General features: G+C 38.3%; 2 protein-coding genes across 2 annotated transcripts; one reads left to right on the forward strand and one right to left on the reverse strand.

The window, feature by feature from the left end:
* The first annotated feature begins 302 nt into the window (after positions 1-302).
* On the forward strand, positions 303-779 carry LOC111594806. The gene is made up of 2 exons (XM_023308272.2): positions 303-362; positions 423-779. The coding sequence occupies exons 1-2, from the start codon at positions 303-305 to the stop codon at positions 777-779; spliced, it is 417 nt and encodes a 138-aa protein (XP_023164040.2).
* An 844-nt stretch (positions 780-1,623) lies between these two features.
* Positions 1,624-2,522, reverse strand: LOC111593853 (general odorant-binding protein 56a). The gene is made up of 2 exons (XM_023306902.2): positions 2,432-2,522; positions 1,624-1,980 (listed from the first exon to the last, which is right to left on the reverse strand). The coding sequence occupies exons 1-2, from the start codon at positions 2,489-2,491 to the stop codon at positions 1,624-1,626; spliced, it is 417 nt and encodes a 138-aa protein (XP_023162670.1). The 5' UTR covers positions 2,492-2,522.
* Between the last annotated feature and the right edge of the window lie 13,739 nt (positions 2,523-16,261).

Below are 16,261 nucleotides of genomic sequence, written 5' to 3' on the forward strand. Positions count from 1 at the left end.
AAGTATCACACATTATTAAAAAATATATATATTTAAACATAGATCTAATCAAAAATATAATTATAATAATCAGGTTGTATAGACATATGTCAATATTTTTTAGGTAAAACAATAACCCCATGCGGGAAAAACAATTTTAATGCTAGGCTAACAGCTATAACCAGCAGAAATTAAATGAAATTTAAATTTAATAATTTAATTAAAATAATTTTTCAATATTTCGGTACAATAACTCTGACCCCTGGACTATTTAAGCAGCCTGAAAGAGCTGACGAATATCAGTCTACCAAGAGCGAAGCAAAATGAAAGTTAACATTTTTGTGCAAGTTTTTATCGTGTGCTCTCTCTATGAGCTGGTTGTGGTAAGTCAGCAATATATGCACGGACTTTGAGCTAGTTTTATAGACGCTTTTCCTACACAGTCGCAGAGTGCTGCTGAAATGGCTGCCTATGCGGCGAAGCAGCAGGAGTGCATCAAAGAGCTGAAAGTGCCGGCTGCCGAGGCGACACAAATCGCAGCCCACAAGGAAGTCGCCAATCCATCCGATGCGTACAAATGCTTTCACGAATGTCTATACAAGAAACTGGGTCTGATGCTCGCAGATGGCAAGGCCAACAATGAGAATATTGTGAAATTTTCCAAGGCACGCTTCAAGGTGCCGGTGGACAATATCAAGGCCAAGTTGACTGAATGTGGCACAACCGCGAAAAAAGGCGCCAACAGCTGCGAAACTGTCAATAACTTGGAGGTCTGCATGTCAAAGGCACTCGCAGCTTAAACAGAGCAGGAGGGGAACAGCAAGGGTCGAATGCACTTTACGTAAATGACAAGCGACCAGCGCGGCAATCACGCAGTGAAATCCGTTAAATAATAAAGTTATTTTACAATATTAACGCATTTGCCGCATAATCGTGGGTGGTTGGGGCACGTGCATTGTGCATTTAATTATGCAAATTGAAAATGGCAAATGAGCCAACACACACGCACACGCACACTCACACACACTCTCATCGATATAGTAGTTGTATATATGTAGCAATATGTATACATAATCCATTTAAGCTGCTGGCTTATGCCCAGTCCAGAGGCCAGCAAAGCTGCAATTAAGCTGTGACAAACTGTGACGCATTACAAAGAATACCCAACTGCGCAGAGAAACAATTTTTAGCCAACACTGCGAAATTAATGAAATGCGTAAAGATTGTTTTAGCTATTATTTGAAGGCCAAATAACTAGTTATTATAGATACAGAAACGCTTTTCTACTATGTTCTAATGAGATCTATTCGGAAATATGCTAAAGAAGTTTAGTTGATCTTTTAGTTGACATGGGAACACTTCTGCAAAATATATTATTAGAGAGACATTCCATTTTCACTACATTGTAAGGCAAAAAAGTTGCAGCTGTAGCATAAGCAACTATCACAGCAAAACCCACAACGTCAGAAGTGCTTTTCGCATGTGACTATGTTCAACTAGTTAACTAATACACACACATGCACACACACATATATATATAGACAACGTTTTGTTTTATCTATTACGATACAGAGTTATTATTATTGTTTTTCAATGCAAGCATAAATTAATTACAATTTGTCAGCATGTGAACAAAATGTGGCTTTAAGCCTTAATCTCGATGGGCTTGAACGATTCGAAGCATTCGTACAATTTGTTGGCCGTATCACAGTTGTTGTCGCCCTTGATGCTGCTGCATTTGGCCAGAGCCTCGCGGGTCTTTTCCTCGCCAATGATGGCGCCCAGCTTCTTGAGCACAACCTCATCTTGGACGACGCCGTCCTTAAGGGTGCCCACCTTTTCGTAGAAGCAGTTGGCAAAGCATTTGATATTCTCGCTGGGGTTCTTGAAGTCCTTGGCCTTCACCTTGGCAATCTCCTCTTCGGTCAGATTGACATCCTTGGTGCACTGGTCGACGTACTGTTTGATCAAACCTTTTTGCTCGTCGGTTAGCTCAACGGGCTGTAAATTGAGATTTGATTGGTAGACTATGAATACAATTCTCTTAAAATAAATCTTCTCTTTGATCTGACTTTCCTTTCTTATTAATTGAACTTTATTCTTTTATACACTTTTTCCCTAGCAATTATTTTATTTTTTTCTTCTTTATTTTCTTGTATTTTTCATTATTTGTGAGCAATGTTTTGTTATACCTTTCCAGCTGTACTTGCTTGTTGTATACCTACACATTTCTGCTACAATTAGATCATGATACAGCTGTACCTTAATACTGTACTTTTCTCTCTTTCTTCAAATCTTTTTTTATTAAATTACTGTTTTTCTCTTTATTTTCTGTCTACAAATAATCCTATTATAACAGCTTTAAAGTCTGCTCATATATATATATATATATATATATAATTTACTTTTTCCCCTTATATTTTTTTTATTCAATTTTATAATTTGTACTTACAGTTGCCACAGCCAGCGTCATGAAGACGGCACTCAGAGCGATCACAAAAATGGGATTCATTTTTATAAATTGTTTTTTTCTTTAGATGTGAATTGTTAGAACGCTGAAGAAGTTCTGATGTTTTGTGAGGCATTGCGTTGAGCTTTTATAGTCGAATTTTGCGGTAGTTTAAGCCGGTTTTTATTTATTTATTTTTTTAACTTTTTTTCATTTTAATGGGCCTGCGGCTGTGATCTACCCAAGCTGTCACTTTTTTGGGTACTTTGTTTTTATATCCATTTCATGTTCGTTTTTTTTTTGGCATTACGACAAGTACTTTCTGACTTCTAGCCTGCGGGCGAGCTCTATGAAAGCAAACCTATTTTTTGCTTAGAGTCTTGCGTTGGCTCATTAAAGACGAACGATCGAATCAATTATGCATGCAGACCGACAGCCGGGGCATTATTCAGATGTCTGAAGCGTGGTCTCAAGATCAATAAGTCTGCTTTTACCAATTCATGTTTGGTTTGTATTTGTTTTTAATTTTCTTCGTTTTTTCTTGTTTTTTTGTTTTTTTTTTTGTGTACTTACTTGGCAGCTGCTTAATCATTATCGCACTACTCAATCAGCGAGACCAAATGAAAACTTTGTACTTTGCCAACACGCGCCCACATTTTCGAGTGGAGGGGAGTTTGCGAGATATATATCTGAGGCACGAGGTGTAAGTCGTATTGAAAGTTGAGACGCGCGAGGAAAAGTCAAAGAAAACGAAGAAGTGGAAGCTGTAGCTGAAGTAAAAGACAGACGACGGCAAAGTTTTTTCATTTGAATCCTATTATTTCAACGTAGTTGTAATCTTATTATCCACGAGATGACAGCAAAATGACATTTAGAAAATTTCACGCTGTGTGAAATGTACAAAAACAACAAAAAAGACACATACACACGCGCATACACACACAGACAGAGCAAAACCAAAGCAAATACGGGAATGCAAGAAAGTCAGCAGAGCAATGCGTGTGGGTGTTGTTGCAGAAGAGCTCTGCCAGCGAGCAAGAAAAAGAGTGTGCAAGAGAGAGAAAGAGAGAGAGAGAGCTGTCGCTGCTGCGTAATGCGGCTGCCACTTCTAGCTGCTGCTGCTGCTGCTGCTCCTTCTTCATGTTTTCCACCAAGTTTTTCCCGCACTCGTCTGCCTGTCGTTGGCTTCCTTTTAATTTCAATTCTGACATTTGTTTGTCTGCTGTCAAAATAAAGTAGCTTTTGCGCCAAAGAAATAAACCAAAAACAACAAAAAATAAAACGAAAAGATTGCGATTGAAAATTGCCAACAAGCAACCACTGAATCCCCGAGCCACCCAACCACCTTGCATGCCCCGTCCACCCAAACAGCCAAACAATAATAATAAACTAAAGCTGGTTTGACTTTGTGTAAATTCTTTGAAATCCTCACGTGGCAAATCTTAATTCAATTTGCCTGCGGTTCGCCAAGCAAACTTCAAAATTTATAAGTCAAAAGTCAGGTAGAAAATGTCTCTACAAACACACATACATATACATATCTAAATTTACATATGTACACAGGAAAGTGACATATGTTTGCCGCAATTTGACAGTGCGTTAATTTGAGCCAGAAATAAAACTTCAGCTGAGAGCTCTGAATATTGAAACTCAATTAGAAATCGATTATAAATCAATATACTAAATGTAAGAAAATAATATAAGAAATATATACTAATAAAATTATATATGCTCAAGGCAAATAAAATAAAATTGTATGTAGCGTATATATATTACTATTTGAATACTCCATATTGGATTATTACTTATTCTTTGGAACTAAAAATTGAAGCAAAGAAAGAAAAGAAGTTAAGATTCAATAGCTGATAAGATATTTAAGCATGAATAAATGGAAAGTTCATAAATGCAAAATATAACAAATAAAAGCTTTTAAATAAAATTTAGAGTTTGCATCTCTAGCACAGCTCAGCTTAACTAAATTTTAAATTCTGGATTTGAAAGTATATTTTAATACCATTAAAAAGGCGAACTCATAAATATTCATGAAATTTGATCGACATCTGTTCAATCTTCTAACTATTATCACTAATCACATAGATGGGGTATCTCGAACAAACTTTTTCCACACATGTTTTGAGGCTCGATCAATTCTTAATTTTTACTCACAATTATTTATGCAAGAGGTCCAATTTTGCCCTTTAGAGAGCAGAGTATAGATAAATCATGAAAGGGTTTGCCGAGCTCAGGCAACATCTTAACATTTTCATTATTATTACAGCTCCTTTCCACATATCTGATATTCCACATCTCACATCTATGTGTTGTATAAATATATATATTTATATATATATATTTGCTATTATCCATATTTGCGTTATACAATTTATCTAACTCTATAATTTATCTAATAGTTTGCGGATATATTTCTAAAATATGATAAACTCCTTAAATAAGCCTTCTTATTTAGAAACCAACACTATTAATCTCATATTTCATATTTATCAGAGTAAATGATGTACTATGTGCTTAATGCTTGAATTATGTGCAAAGCGCTATAAATAGAGCCTTAGAGTTCGCAACCTAGCCAGACAATGAGCTAGCTCTGCTCGAGGGCAGTCGAGTTACCGAATGGCTTTTCTATAAGCTCTCACTCTGTGCCTCCCTTCCCTTAACCTCCTCTATCGCTGCGTCGTTCTCTGTCTCGCTTGTTAAGCAAACAGCAGCTGTCTTTGCTGCTCCTCCCACAGCTTCTAGCCGGCTTCGACCCAGCTCGCCTGCTAAGCTACGCTAGAAATTAAGTACAATTTTCATTTTAAATTAAGCTGCCAGGACTGGCGGCACCGCTTGCACGTCCCCCGCTGTCTGCTTATACAGCATTCGACGTCATTAATCACCACAGGAGCAACAACAACAACAACAACAACATTAACAATTGCCAGTCTGGGCATTTGTCAGAGCCTTTTGGTTTTACTTTGGCTCTCAAGCATTTTCTAATCGTCCAAAAACTCAGCCGAAAAACTTGTGCAGCACATGTCAGAGGGTGCCACTCCCTCGCGCCTTAACTATGTAAACTCAAACAATTTGGTGCCCACCTGTCTAAAAAAAAGGGAGGCCAGGCCAGCTGCTTTTTGGAGAAAAATGGTCGCTAAATTTGCGTGAAAAGGCAAATAATTTGGAATTCCCGTGGGCTTCTAAATAAGTAAATTTAAATTGCATTTGTATGCGTTCAAAAATTTGCTACCTTTTTATTTATACCTATATTTTCCACTCTTATTTCACTTATTTGTGTTTCATTCTTATTTTCGTGTGGTTCGGTGGGTTTTTTTTGCTGCTGTTGGCACCACAACAAGTTTCTGCTGTTATAAATTTGCGTGTCAAAAGCGACGCGGTAACGTTTTTTTTTGATGTTTCGCATACGAATTCAAAGTTTCGAGAAAAAGAGAGAGAGAAAAGAACCGTAGCATTCCCCATTAGTCCTCCCCACAACTCTATCATGTGTTTGTGCAAATGTTAATGTCCTTATCAGCGCTTCAGCATTTTTACATGTGTCCCGTTTGAAATATGCGACGCTGTTTTTCTGGCGCTTTGCATGCGGTTGAGGCAAAGTCCAGTTGAGTTTGGTGGTTTAATACCCTGTGCCGGAGCAGAAGCAGGAGTATACGCATTCACTATTGCCCTTGCCTTAATAGACATTATTTTCAGCAAACTTTTTTGAAACATATATTTACATAGGGATTCCTAATGAAGGAGGTATTTTGCCTAATGCAAAAACTTAAGAGTTTCGATTTTTATATTACTTTTTTCAATTTCGTAAACCAATATTCAATAAATAATTATTATTATTGTTGTTTAATGCAAAAACTTAAGAGTTTCGATTTTTATATTACTTTTTTCAATTTCATAAACCTATATTAAATAAATTATTATGTAAATTTTGTTCAAATTTTATTCTCATATCTTTTTCAAAATATTTTACTATGAGGTATTCATGTTAGCTACTAAACTAAATAAAAATTATTTTAAAAGTTATGTTATGTATTATGTTGTTTTAATGCTTTTAATTTTATATATTTTTTTTTTGAACCTTTAGATTTTAAATATTTTATTTAGTGCACATAGTTTATTTAATATAAAAATCCTTATTCCTAAGTAAGCAAATAAATATATTTTTAAATACATAATGATGATGATTAATGATAATAATAAATTAAAAAAATAATAAAAAATAATAAAATTTCTTTCTAAAGGAGAATATTTATGTTACATTTTTTTTATTTAATTAATCATTTATTTCAACTGTTTTTATTATTAATTATTTAGTTTACCTTCAATTGTTTCCTTGCACATTGTATTTAGATATTAGTTAATTGATATGTTATATAGTTTTGAATATATATACATACATACATATATTATTACAGCTACAGCAAATTGTTAACCCTCAAGCTTTATCAATTTTACAGGGTATATGCAAAAAGTGTTTGCCAATTGATATTCGCTCATTCTGGTAGTTTTTTGTGTGTTCGCTTCCGTTGCAGTTGATGTCAAGTGTCAAGTGTTGGACAGTTGAAGTTATTTATTATAACGACAATTACATAGAAACCAACGTTTGTGGTGCTGGCTGCTTCGGTGGTGCTGCATATGTTGTCAGAGCATTTTGCCTTTTGTCAATAATTACATTTGTGTTAAATGTAAATTAGAAAATGCTAAAGTTGGCGCTAGCCAAAACGAAAAAGGTGGCCATAATGTGTGCTTTAGTTCAACGTTGTTATGGCTGGACACGCCCACTCACACTACCCCCAACACACACACAGACCGTTTTCAAATGTAATAAAATTGCAAAGAAGTAGCTGGAGTCACGCCCACAATTTCGCCCGAAAAATCTCTTTTGCTCACATTTTCCTTTTGTGTATTCTGCAGCTAAATCTCCTCACTCTGCCCCACAGCACCACACCCGCACTCGCCCAGCCCCTTGCCCCTCTTTGTTGCTTTTCTGCATAGCGCAGAGAAAAATTTGCTAATGTAATGATGCTTAAAAGTGTTTCAAAGTATTTCTAACCATTTGGCATGTTTATTTTTATTTAAATGCCAACATGTGTGTGCGTGCCTGTCTATGTGTGTGTGTGTTTTGTGTGTCTGTCTTTTGGGTATTTGCATTTCTCTTAGTGGGCGTTTGATTGAATTGAAAATGCTTGCCAAAAAATGTTCCTCCCATTTTGCCACTTCTTTCGTCTTGGCTTTGGCATTGCCTTTGCCTTGGCATCTTCTTTGTGCGCTACTTTACTTAAGGGTTAAAGGAAGTCGCACATAATTTGCTAAATGGCTTTAAGCGTGAGCTGATATCCGCAAAGTAGCCAAAGCAAGCCAATGACACAACACAAATGATTTTTATGCAAAAAGGTTTTTCCGAAAATTAGAATTAAATATAATAAAAATTGTAGTTTCTTAAGTAATTGACTGAGAAATGCAATACGTTAATTATTATATAGATAATTTAAAATGGTAGACAATTTAATCATGCTTATTGTATTTATTATACATATACATATATATAAATAAATAATAAAAAATAATTATTTAAATTAGAATTAAATATATTTTCATTTAATTAATAAAACGATAGATTTCAAGCTGGCTTACACTTAACTCTTGGTTCTATAATATCTTTTCCAAATTGATTTTAAATTCAAGAACGTAAAATTTCACCAAAATAGAAGAATTTAAAAACAGAAGAATATATAATAATATTTCATTACGCATTTCAAAACTTGATTCCAATAATTTTTTCACTTTCAAGCGTATTTCATGTTATAAGACTTTTTCTTGGCCACGTAATCTTTAAGCAAAAACCTCACTTAAATAAAATATCTTTTACATATAGTAGCTTTGCTACAGAAACTCTTTTTCTACTTCAACACATTTAAGCAAAATAGATTTATAAACTAACAAAGCTTGCAAGAAAAAATGTGCTTATTATAATATTCTTCATAAAGGCCAGCCTGTTCCACTAAATACATATACTTATTTTAAGATATCGATTTAAACCATCAACAATACACACTACAAAAACAGAATTTATTGATATGATATAAGCTTATATAGATTTAAAATACACAAAAAATAAAATAAATTAAGCTTTTCCCTAAATAAGTATAGGTGATTCATTTAATTCAGCTGCTATCATCCATGCCCTTTTCCTATTGCTTAAGTTCAATGCCAGAAGTTTCAAGCTCAAGTGTAGTTAGCTTTAGCCATCTCGTCGTCTTTTTCATTTTTTGTTGTTGAGTGCATAATCTGCTCTTTGAGTAGTTGTGCTCACATAATACCATATGCTCATATCCATATCCGTATCTAACGAGCGCACGCTGCACCACTATAGCCACTATAATATGCCAAATTAAAACTTTAACTAGCGCGCCGAGTGTCCTACAGCGAGCAAGTGCAGCTGGAGCGGCAGCCAAAGCCGGCGACAGACTGTCATCATTATCATTAACAGACCCCACGGTTCGCACCTTCTAGTCGGGCAGTGGCATCCGCTGACGCTGCTGTTGTGGCGCTTATTATTGTCGCTGAAGTGGCCCGCCATGAGCAGTCGCTGCTGCACTCATTCCGGGCCATCCAATCCGCCTCTTTGCTTTGCGCTTCCTAAAAACTGACAACGCCCGAGCACATGACAGAGGCGCAGCTTCCGTTGCAGTTTGTTTTTGATACCCAATGGATACGGGCAAGTAGGGTATATTGTTTTTGCTGTGTATGGACTTAAGTTTTCCATTTAAGATAAAGGAACAACTGAAAAAACTTCCGTTTCAAGACCTGTACACCATAAACAAAATAAGCTAATCAGCTCCCATAGATATTGTTCCTCATTTTCATTTTATTTATACTTCTTGCATTTAGCGCCAAGAAATTCTTGGATGTATGTACAGATCAAAATAAAATTCAGTTTTAGAAAAACTCTTAAAAAGTGAATTAAAATGCATTATATCTGCAGCTTCTTTGTCACTTTCAGGGTATCTGTTAGTCGCGCACTCCCCACTAATGCACCCTCGTTTAGTACGAGCGCAGACGGCTTAGTATAAGTATCTCTATGTGTGTGTGTGTTTATTGCTGTGTTTTTATGAGCTGTTGGCATAAAAAAAACAAAATGCACGCGTTAATCTTTCTAACAAACCAAGGCCCTGTGTCGCCATGACTGAGTGTGTCTGAAAGAGTGTGTGTGCGTGTGTGTGTGTGTGAATGTTGGTGGCAAGGTTTATGTTGCAAATAACTTTGCTTACACTTTGGCCTAACATAATTTATGCACTACTACGTTGCAGGCTGGCTGGCAGGCTGTACTTAGGCAGTGGGCGTGGCAAGCCAACACAACACTCGAAACTCTCACATTTATAATTACATGCTTAGGATATGGCTGGCATTATAGCCCAAGCACTTTTCAACATAATGGAACTACCGAGCACATAATTAAATGCAATGCTCCAAATGAAGCAAATCAGCAGGTAAAATAGTTGAATTTTATTTTAACTTAAAAGTAAAAGCAAAGCGTTTGACATTGGAGATTATATAGACAATTGTTGCTAAGTACAGACTGAAGCTAAGAAATTATATGCAATTAAGTCTACAAAGAAATTCTCTGATTGCCCATTTATATAGGATATAGATTTAAGTAGTGTTATGATTGATCAAGTATGAAAGCCAAATCTACCATTTCCTATTATATTTTGTTTTAAAATATGTCAGCGAAAATTTAAAAAAAAATTACAATCTTATTAATAACAACCAAAAAATAATTGATTTAATTTTTAAATAAATAAAGTTATAAATAGAAAATTTAAGCACTGATATTTTTTAAATATTTATAATAAACATTATTTATTTTATTTATGATATACATAGCATATATTCTCTATTATAATATTCTGGCTAATAAAATATTAATATTATAGATACTGTACTTAATATACTTTCTGTATTATTTTTATATTTCAGCTCCTACGACATTGACTTTCAGCTAGAGCAGCTCATTAACTAATTTTTGTAACTCGTATGCCAATCACATCCATCAATTCTATAACAAGCTTTCCAATCACAAACATATATCTAATCAATGGCCAAAATGACTTAAGCCCCTGAAAATCTAAAGCTTTACACAATATGCACATAATTCTAGCAAAATGCTGATTGCATACACCTCAAGTGCCTTGAAATATTTTAGTGATAAGATATTTGTGCATAACACCTATTCGTACTCTCGACTCGAGGCAGGTTATTCGTCTTTTATCGAGCATAACAATGACGACTTCTTATCGAGCTGGCAATGAATATTGTGTGTCCACCCAAACCTCAAAGCATTCGACAAAATACTGAAACGAAATTCGACTGGAGTCGCACGTAGTGCTCTCTGTTTATGTTTCACTCGATGGGCTTTAAGCGCAGGCGTTGTTTAGTACGGCAAATAAACGCTAGGCTGGCAATTGGCGCCACTGTGCTATTCTCTGCTTTTCGTGTTGAGAGACTTTTGACTCTCTTTGCCAGCTGTTGACACGAGTTGAGGTCGTGTTTTTGCCGCCTCGGCGCCTTGAAGCATGCTTCGGGTTTTTCCTTTTTAGATATATATGTATATATATATATATATATATAAGTTAACTTATAACACTTAGTTAGCTTATAACACTTAATATAAGGTATTATTCAACACTTATTATCGGGTGCTAGACAAGTTAAGGAACAGCCCTGGCAAGAGCAACTCTACTTACGCCGGTGAGGCTATGATTTGTAAAAATATAGATCAGTCTCGTGTTTTAACTCGTACTGATAGGACATGCTAAAAATTGGTGTCATATAAGTAAAACTAAAAATAGTGAATATAATAAGAAAAACCAATAAAATTAACTGTTTCGATTATTCAAAAAAGAACAATTAAAAGCAGGGTTAAAAAGCGTTCTTCCAGTAAACCGCTTAAATAAATATTCACTCCGTCATTTGCTCGTTAAATGGCTTATTTCATTGTCTGAGCCCGAGGCCAGCAATAAGAGGCACAGTCGCCTCTCAACCTAACTTTCAGTCACCACAGGACTGGAAAACATATAATTGGCGCCCAACTAGTGGTCGGACTCCACAACCAACAACAATTAAGACAGCAGCGCGGGAGCTGCAATTGACAGATCTTATAAAGGGATTTTTTTTTTTTTGTTTTGTGTTAGTTGAATCTTGTAAGTGGATACTCTAGCCAAAATTTTTCTTCAAACACAAAAAGTGTTAAAATTTATTTTATAAAAAAATAGCTAGGACTAGCGAGTATTTTATATTGCAATTGCATGTAAAAAAAAAAAAAAAATTAATGATCAGAACCAAGTGAGAGTGACTACTTTGGGAATTTTAGTGGCAGCAATTGATCATTCAGATCGTCAATAAAATTACATTGTGTTACTTTCTGTGTGTCTGAAGTTGTGCATGCAGTTCTCGTAGTTCAGAACTGCGACGTAATTCGACCCATCTTCTGACGGCCCGTTTTATTTTTCGCGACCACTGACCTGCGCATGTCTCGGTTCAACCAATAGAGAAACCCTCGCAGGCAGTCTAGCGACTCAGATTCCGACTGTGCAGTTCTCCCACCATCAGGTAGAATGGATGTAGATCAGCTTACGGAAGTAATAAGGACGGCTATCAGCAAAGCTTTAGCCGAACAGGCTGCTGTAAACCAGCAGAGGGAGCATGCATTGACTCAAAGAATTAATGAGTTAGCTGAACAAATAGCAGATGCATCCCCATTAGTTAGAAGTTCTTTTTTGAAAATGCTGAAGACCAGACAAAAGGCCTTTGCAGACCCAGACGAGACGTTGCCGTATAACACATCAGTCGTGGCTACCATTAGGACCATAGATGAGCAACCGATCTATACCAAGCTTTACCCATATCCAATGGGAGCGGCTGATTTCGTTAATAAAGAAATCAAAGATCTACTAAAGAATGATATAATTCAAAAGTCCGTCTCTCCCTACAATAACCCAATATGGGTAGTAGACAAGAAGGGCACTTATGAAGCGGGCAATAGGAAAATGAGGTTGGTAATGGACTTTCGTAAACTTAACGAAAAAACCGTGCCGGACAAATACCCTATGCCAAATATATCAATGATATTGGGGAATTTGGGGAGAGCCAAATTCTTTTCAACATTAGACCTCAAGTCTGGTTATCACCAGATCATACTCGCTGAACGCGACCGTGAAAAAACCTCTTTCTCTGTGAACGGGGGGAAATACGAGTTCAAAAGACTCCCCTTTGGATTAAAGAATGCAGCAAGCATTTTTCAAAGAACCATCGACGACATACTGCGAGAGCAGATTGGCAAATTTTGCTATGTTGATGTCAATGACGTAATCATCTTTTCAGAAGATGAGGAATCCCACATTAAACACGTGGATCGGGTCCTAAAAAGCTTATACAAAGCAAACATGAGGGTCTCCGTCAAAAAGTCACGTTTTTTTAAGAAAAGCGTGAACTTTCTTGGTTTCGTAGTCACCAGCACTGGCACCACGACGGATCCTGAAAAGGTTAGGGCAATACAGGAGTATCCAGAACCAAAAACGCTGTTCGAGGTTAGATCATTTCTAGGCCTCGCAAGTTATTACAGATGTTTCATTAGGGACTTCGCCGCAATAGCAAGACCCATCTCGAATATCCTGAAGGGTGAAAATGGAACAGTCAGTAAGCATAGGTCCAGAAATATAAAGGTTCAATTCTCTGAAGTGCAGCAGAGGGCATTTCAGAAGTTGCGCGATATTTTGTCATCCGAGAATGTAATGCTCAGGTACCCCGATTTTAAGAAGCCATTCGATCTAACGACCGATGCTTCGGCTCACGGCATAGGTGCAGTTTTGTCTCAAGAGGGTCGTCCTATAACAATGATTTCAAGAACATTGAAGGACAGTGAGGTTAACTATGCAACCAATGAGAGAGAGTTATTGGCCATTGTATGGTCACTTGCCAAATTAAGGCACTATTTGTATGGGGTGAAAGACATTAATATCTTCACTGACCATCAACCCTTGACCTTCGCAGTTTCGGAATCTAATCCAAATGCGAAAATCAAAAGGTGGAAAGCGCGCATTGACGAGTCTAATGCACGTATCTTCTATAAACCTGGCAAGGACAATCTGGTTGCGGATGCCTTGTCAAGACAGCAGCTCAACGCTATAAATGAGCAAGAAATTGAGTCCTGCGCAGCAACGATCCACAGTGAGGTATCTCTCACCAACACCATTGAGACGACAGACAAACCCTTGAACTGTTTTCAAAACCAGATAGTGCTAGAAGAGGCGCGTTTCCCCTTAAAACGAAGTTTTATTCTTTTTGGAAATAAGAAACGCTACTTGATCAGCTATACATGCGTCGAATCGCTGCTAGACGAGCTCGAAGATGTAGTCTCACCCAAATGCGTAAATGCTCTCCACTGTAATTTACACACGCTTGCAATGATACAAGATGCATTGGTGCGAAGATACCCAGCCACAAAGTTCTGGCATTGCAAAAATCGCGTAGTGGACATATTTGCGGTTGGAGAAGGAAGGGAAATCCTCACAGTCGAGCATAATAGGGCCCATAGGTCTGCACAGGAAAATGTTAAGCAGGTACTCTCGGAGTACTACTTTCCACGGATGGCAAAAATTGCCAAGGAAATAGTACAAAACTGCAAAACATGTGCTAGGGCTAAGTATGATAGACACCCCAAAAAACAAGAGCCACAAGAAAAGATAGAAGAAAAGATCAGAAACGCTCAGACGACGCTCAGAGCTAGGGAGAACGCAAAGCGGCAGAATAGAGTCTTCGATGTTGGTGACAAGGATTTGGTCAAGTCCAACCGACGGCTCGGAAACAAACTCACACCTTTATGTGTCGAGAAGGCCGTGGAAGCAGACCTGGGGACCGAGGTCCTCATTAAAGGAAGGGTGGTCCACAAGGACAACCTAAGATGACTCCCTTGTTTTTTTATTACACCTTTTATTATAAGCCGCTAGGCAATTTAGAATAAGTTAGATATAGTTTTTCAATTTACCTTTAGCCACTTGGCATAATTTTTATAAAACAATTTGGTGGCGGGTACACCCGATGCCGGTCATTTAGAGTAGATTAGGTCCACTGAAATGCGACTAATGAATGCCAACAGTAGACGGATAGAAGTAAACACTGAGGTTCAAGACCAGCTTAACCAGTTAACATTTGCTGTCAATGGAGTTCTCGGGATAGCCAAAACTCACAAATTGATTTATTTATTTGAAACACTGAAACACTGTCCAGAAACAGAATGCGGACGATCTAGTTGCAAAGTTTAATGCTTGCTATTACTCTCGCGAAGGCTCATTGTTAGCCCAAACATTTTGGACTCCTCAGATTTAAAATCAATTTGGCTAGAGGAATCCATCAACACTATACATTTTATAACCAAATTCCCAAAAATTAAAAAAGCCTGCAGAAAAATTACGATTTATCCTGTCGTCCACAAGAACCAGCAACAGCTCTATTCGCCCCATAGTTGGATGCTAAGCCAGAACCACAGCATGCAAATCTACAAGCGGAATCGTTGAGGAAATCCCCTTGTTCACGGCACCACCACCAACAGTAGAAGCAACAACTAACGAGTTCTTCGCGGCGGCAGAGCCAAGCGACTCTTCATCCATACTAGAACCAAGTCAAGAAATCCCCAAAACACTGCCAACTGCATTAATTCAAGAAGTTTCACAGCCACAGGTTGCTCCAACCGCTGTCCATCTCTGTCGGCACCTTCCACAGCTGCCGGCTCATCCTCATCCTCATCGGCAGCGGCGTCACGTCAACTGCAGCGGCCGGCATTGTCGGCAGTTGCCGCACGGCAACAGCAGCTACTGCTGAACGGCTCGCTGAAGAGCAAGACGAAGACATTTCCTGCGTATCGAGCATCGGTGCGCAGCGAGAGCGACGACAAGGAGTACAGGGCGCCTAGCAAAAAGTCGGCCGGTGTCGCAGTCGCTGGCAGCCAAGATCAGCGGCAAGAACTGTAACAATCTGCTGCACAACGCCGGCAATAAGCTAAGCGTGAGCAGCAACTCCTTCGGCCTATACGCAGCATCTGGCATCATCGCCCAAGAGCCCTGTCTCCAGCAACGGCCATCTGAACAAATACTGCCTGACGGACTTGACGCGCCGCAAGGCCGAATTCAATCGCCAGCTGAGCGCGCCGACAGACTACACACATCACTCGTCCAGTAACGGCTCATAGCATCGCTGGAGTGGTGGGACACAGTCATCACGGCCATCACGGGCACGTGCACGGCCAGTCATCGACGGCGCCAGCCACACTCAAGTCGCTGCAGCTGCACAACTTTGGTGTGCATCATCCGATGCCAAGGCTCACGTCCACGTCGGGCACCAACAGCTTCAACAGACGCCACATACGTAGGCGCAAGAGCAAGCTTAGTAAGCGCCTGCTGAACGGCGATAGCGAAGAATCAGTACGCTGCTCATACTGCTCCGTATTGAATGTGAATGAGAACGACTTGCGGATTTCATTCGAGAACACCTGCACCGACTCGCTGGTCACCGCTGCTAATATGCGACCAAGGAACCGAAATGGTGCACTTTGATGATGTGTCGTTGTACGGCACTCCGAAAGAGGAGCCATATGCTGTACTTTAATCTGCATTGGCCTCACTCTTTGGTGGATCATCGACGCAAAGAAGTCCGCGAAGCACTTGCGAGGAGTCGTCGCTGGAATTGGGTCGGTCGAGGACGACCTTACACTTGAGGGGGGGGTAGTTAACTTATAACACTTAGTTAGCTTATAACACTTAATATAAGGTA

This window comes from Drosophila hydei, unplaced genomic scaffold (genome assembly GCF_003285905.1).
Source record: "Drosophila hydei strain 15085-1641.00,03,60 unplaced genomic scaffold, DhydRS2 tig00000060-arrow-pilon, whole genome shotgun sequence".
NCBI classification, from domain to species: Eukaryota; Metazoa; Arthropoda; class Insecta; order Diptera; family Drosophilidae; genus Drosophila; species Drosophila hydei.

What these genes read in the sequence shown, in the direction of transcription:
- LOC111594806 (XM_023308272.2), top strand. Translation starts at nt 303, where the DNA reads ATGAAAGTTAACATTTTTGTGCAAGTTTTTATCGTGTGCTCTCTCTAT. An exon ending in CTCTCTATGAGCTGGTTGTG is followed by an intron (nt 363 to 422) that starts GTAAGTCAGCAA and finishes TTTCCTACACAG; the next exon opens with TCGCAGAGTGCTGCTGAAAT.
- LOC111593853 (XM_023306902.2), bottom strand. Translation starts at nt 2,491, where the DNA reads ATGAATCCCATTTTTGTGATCGCTCTGAGTGCCGTCTTCATGACGCTG. An exon ending in TGACGCTGGCTGTGGCAACT is followed by an intron (nt 1,981 to 2,431) that starts GTAAGTACAAAT and finishes CTCAATTTACAG; the next exon opens with CCCGTTGAGCTAACCGACGA.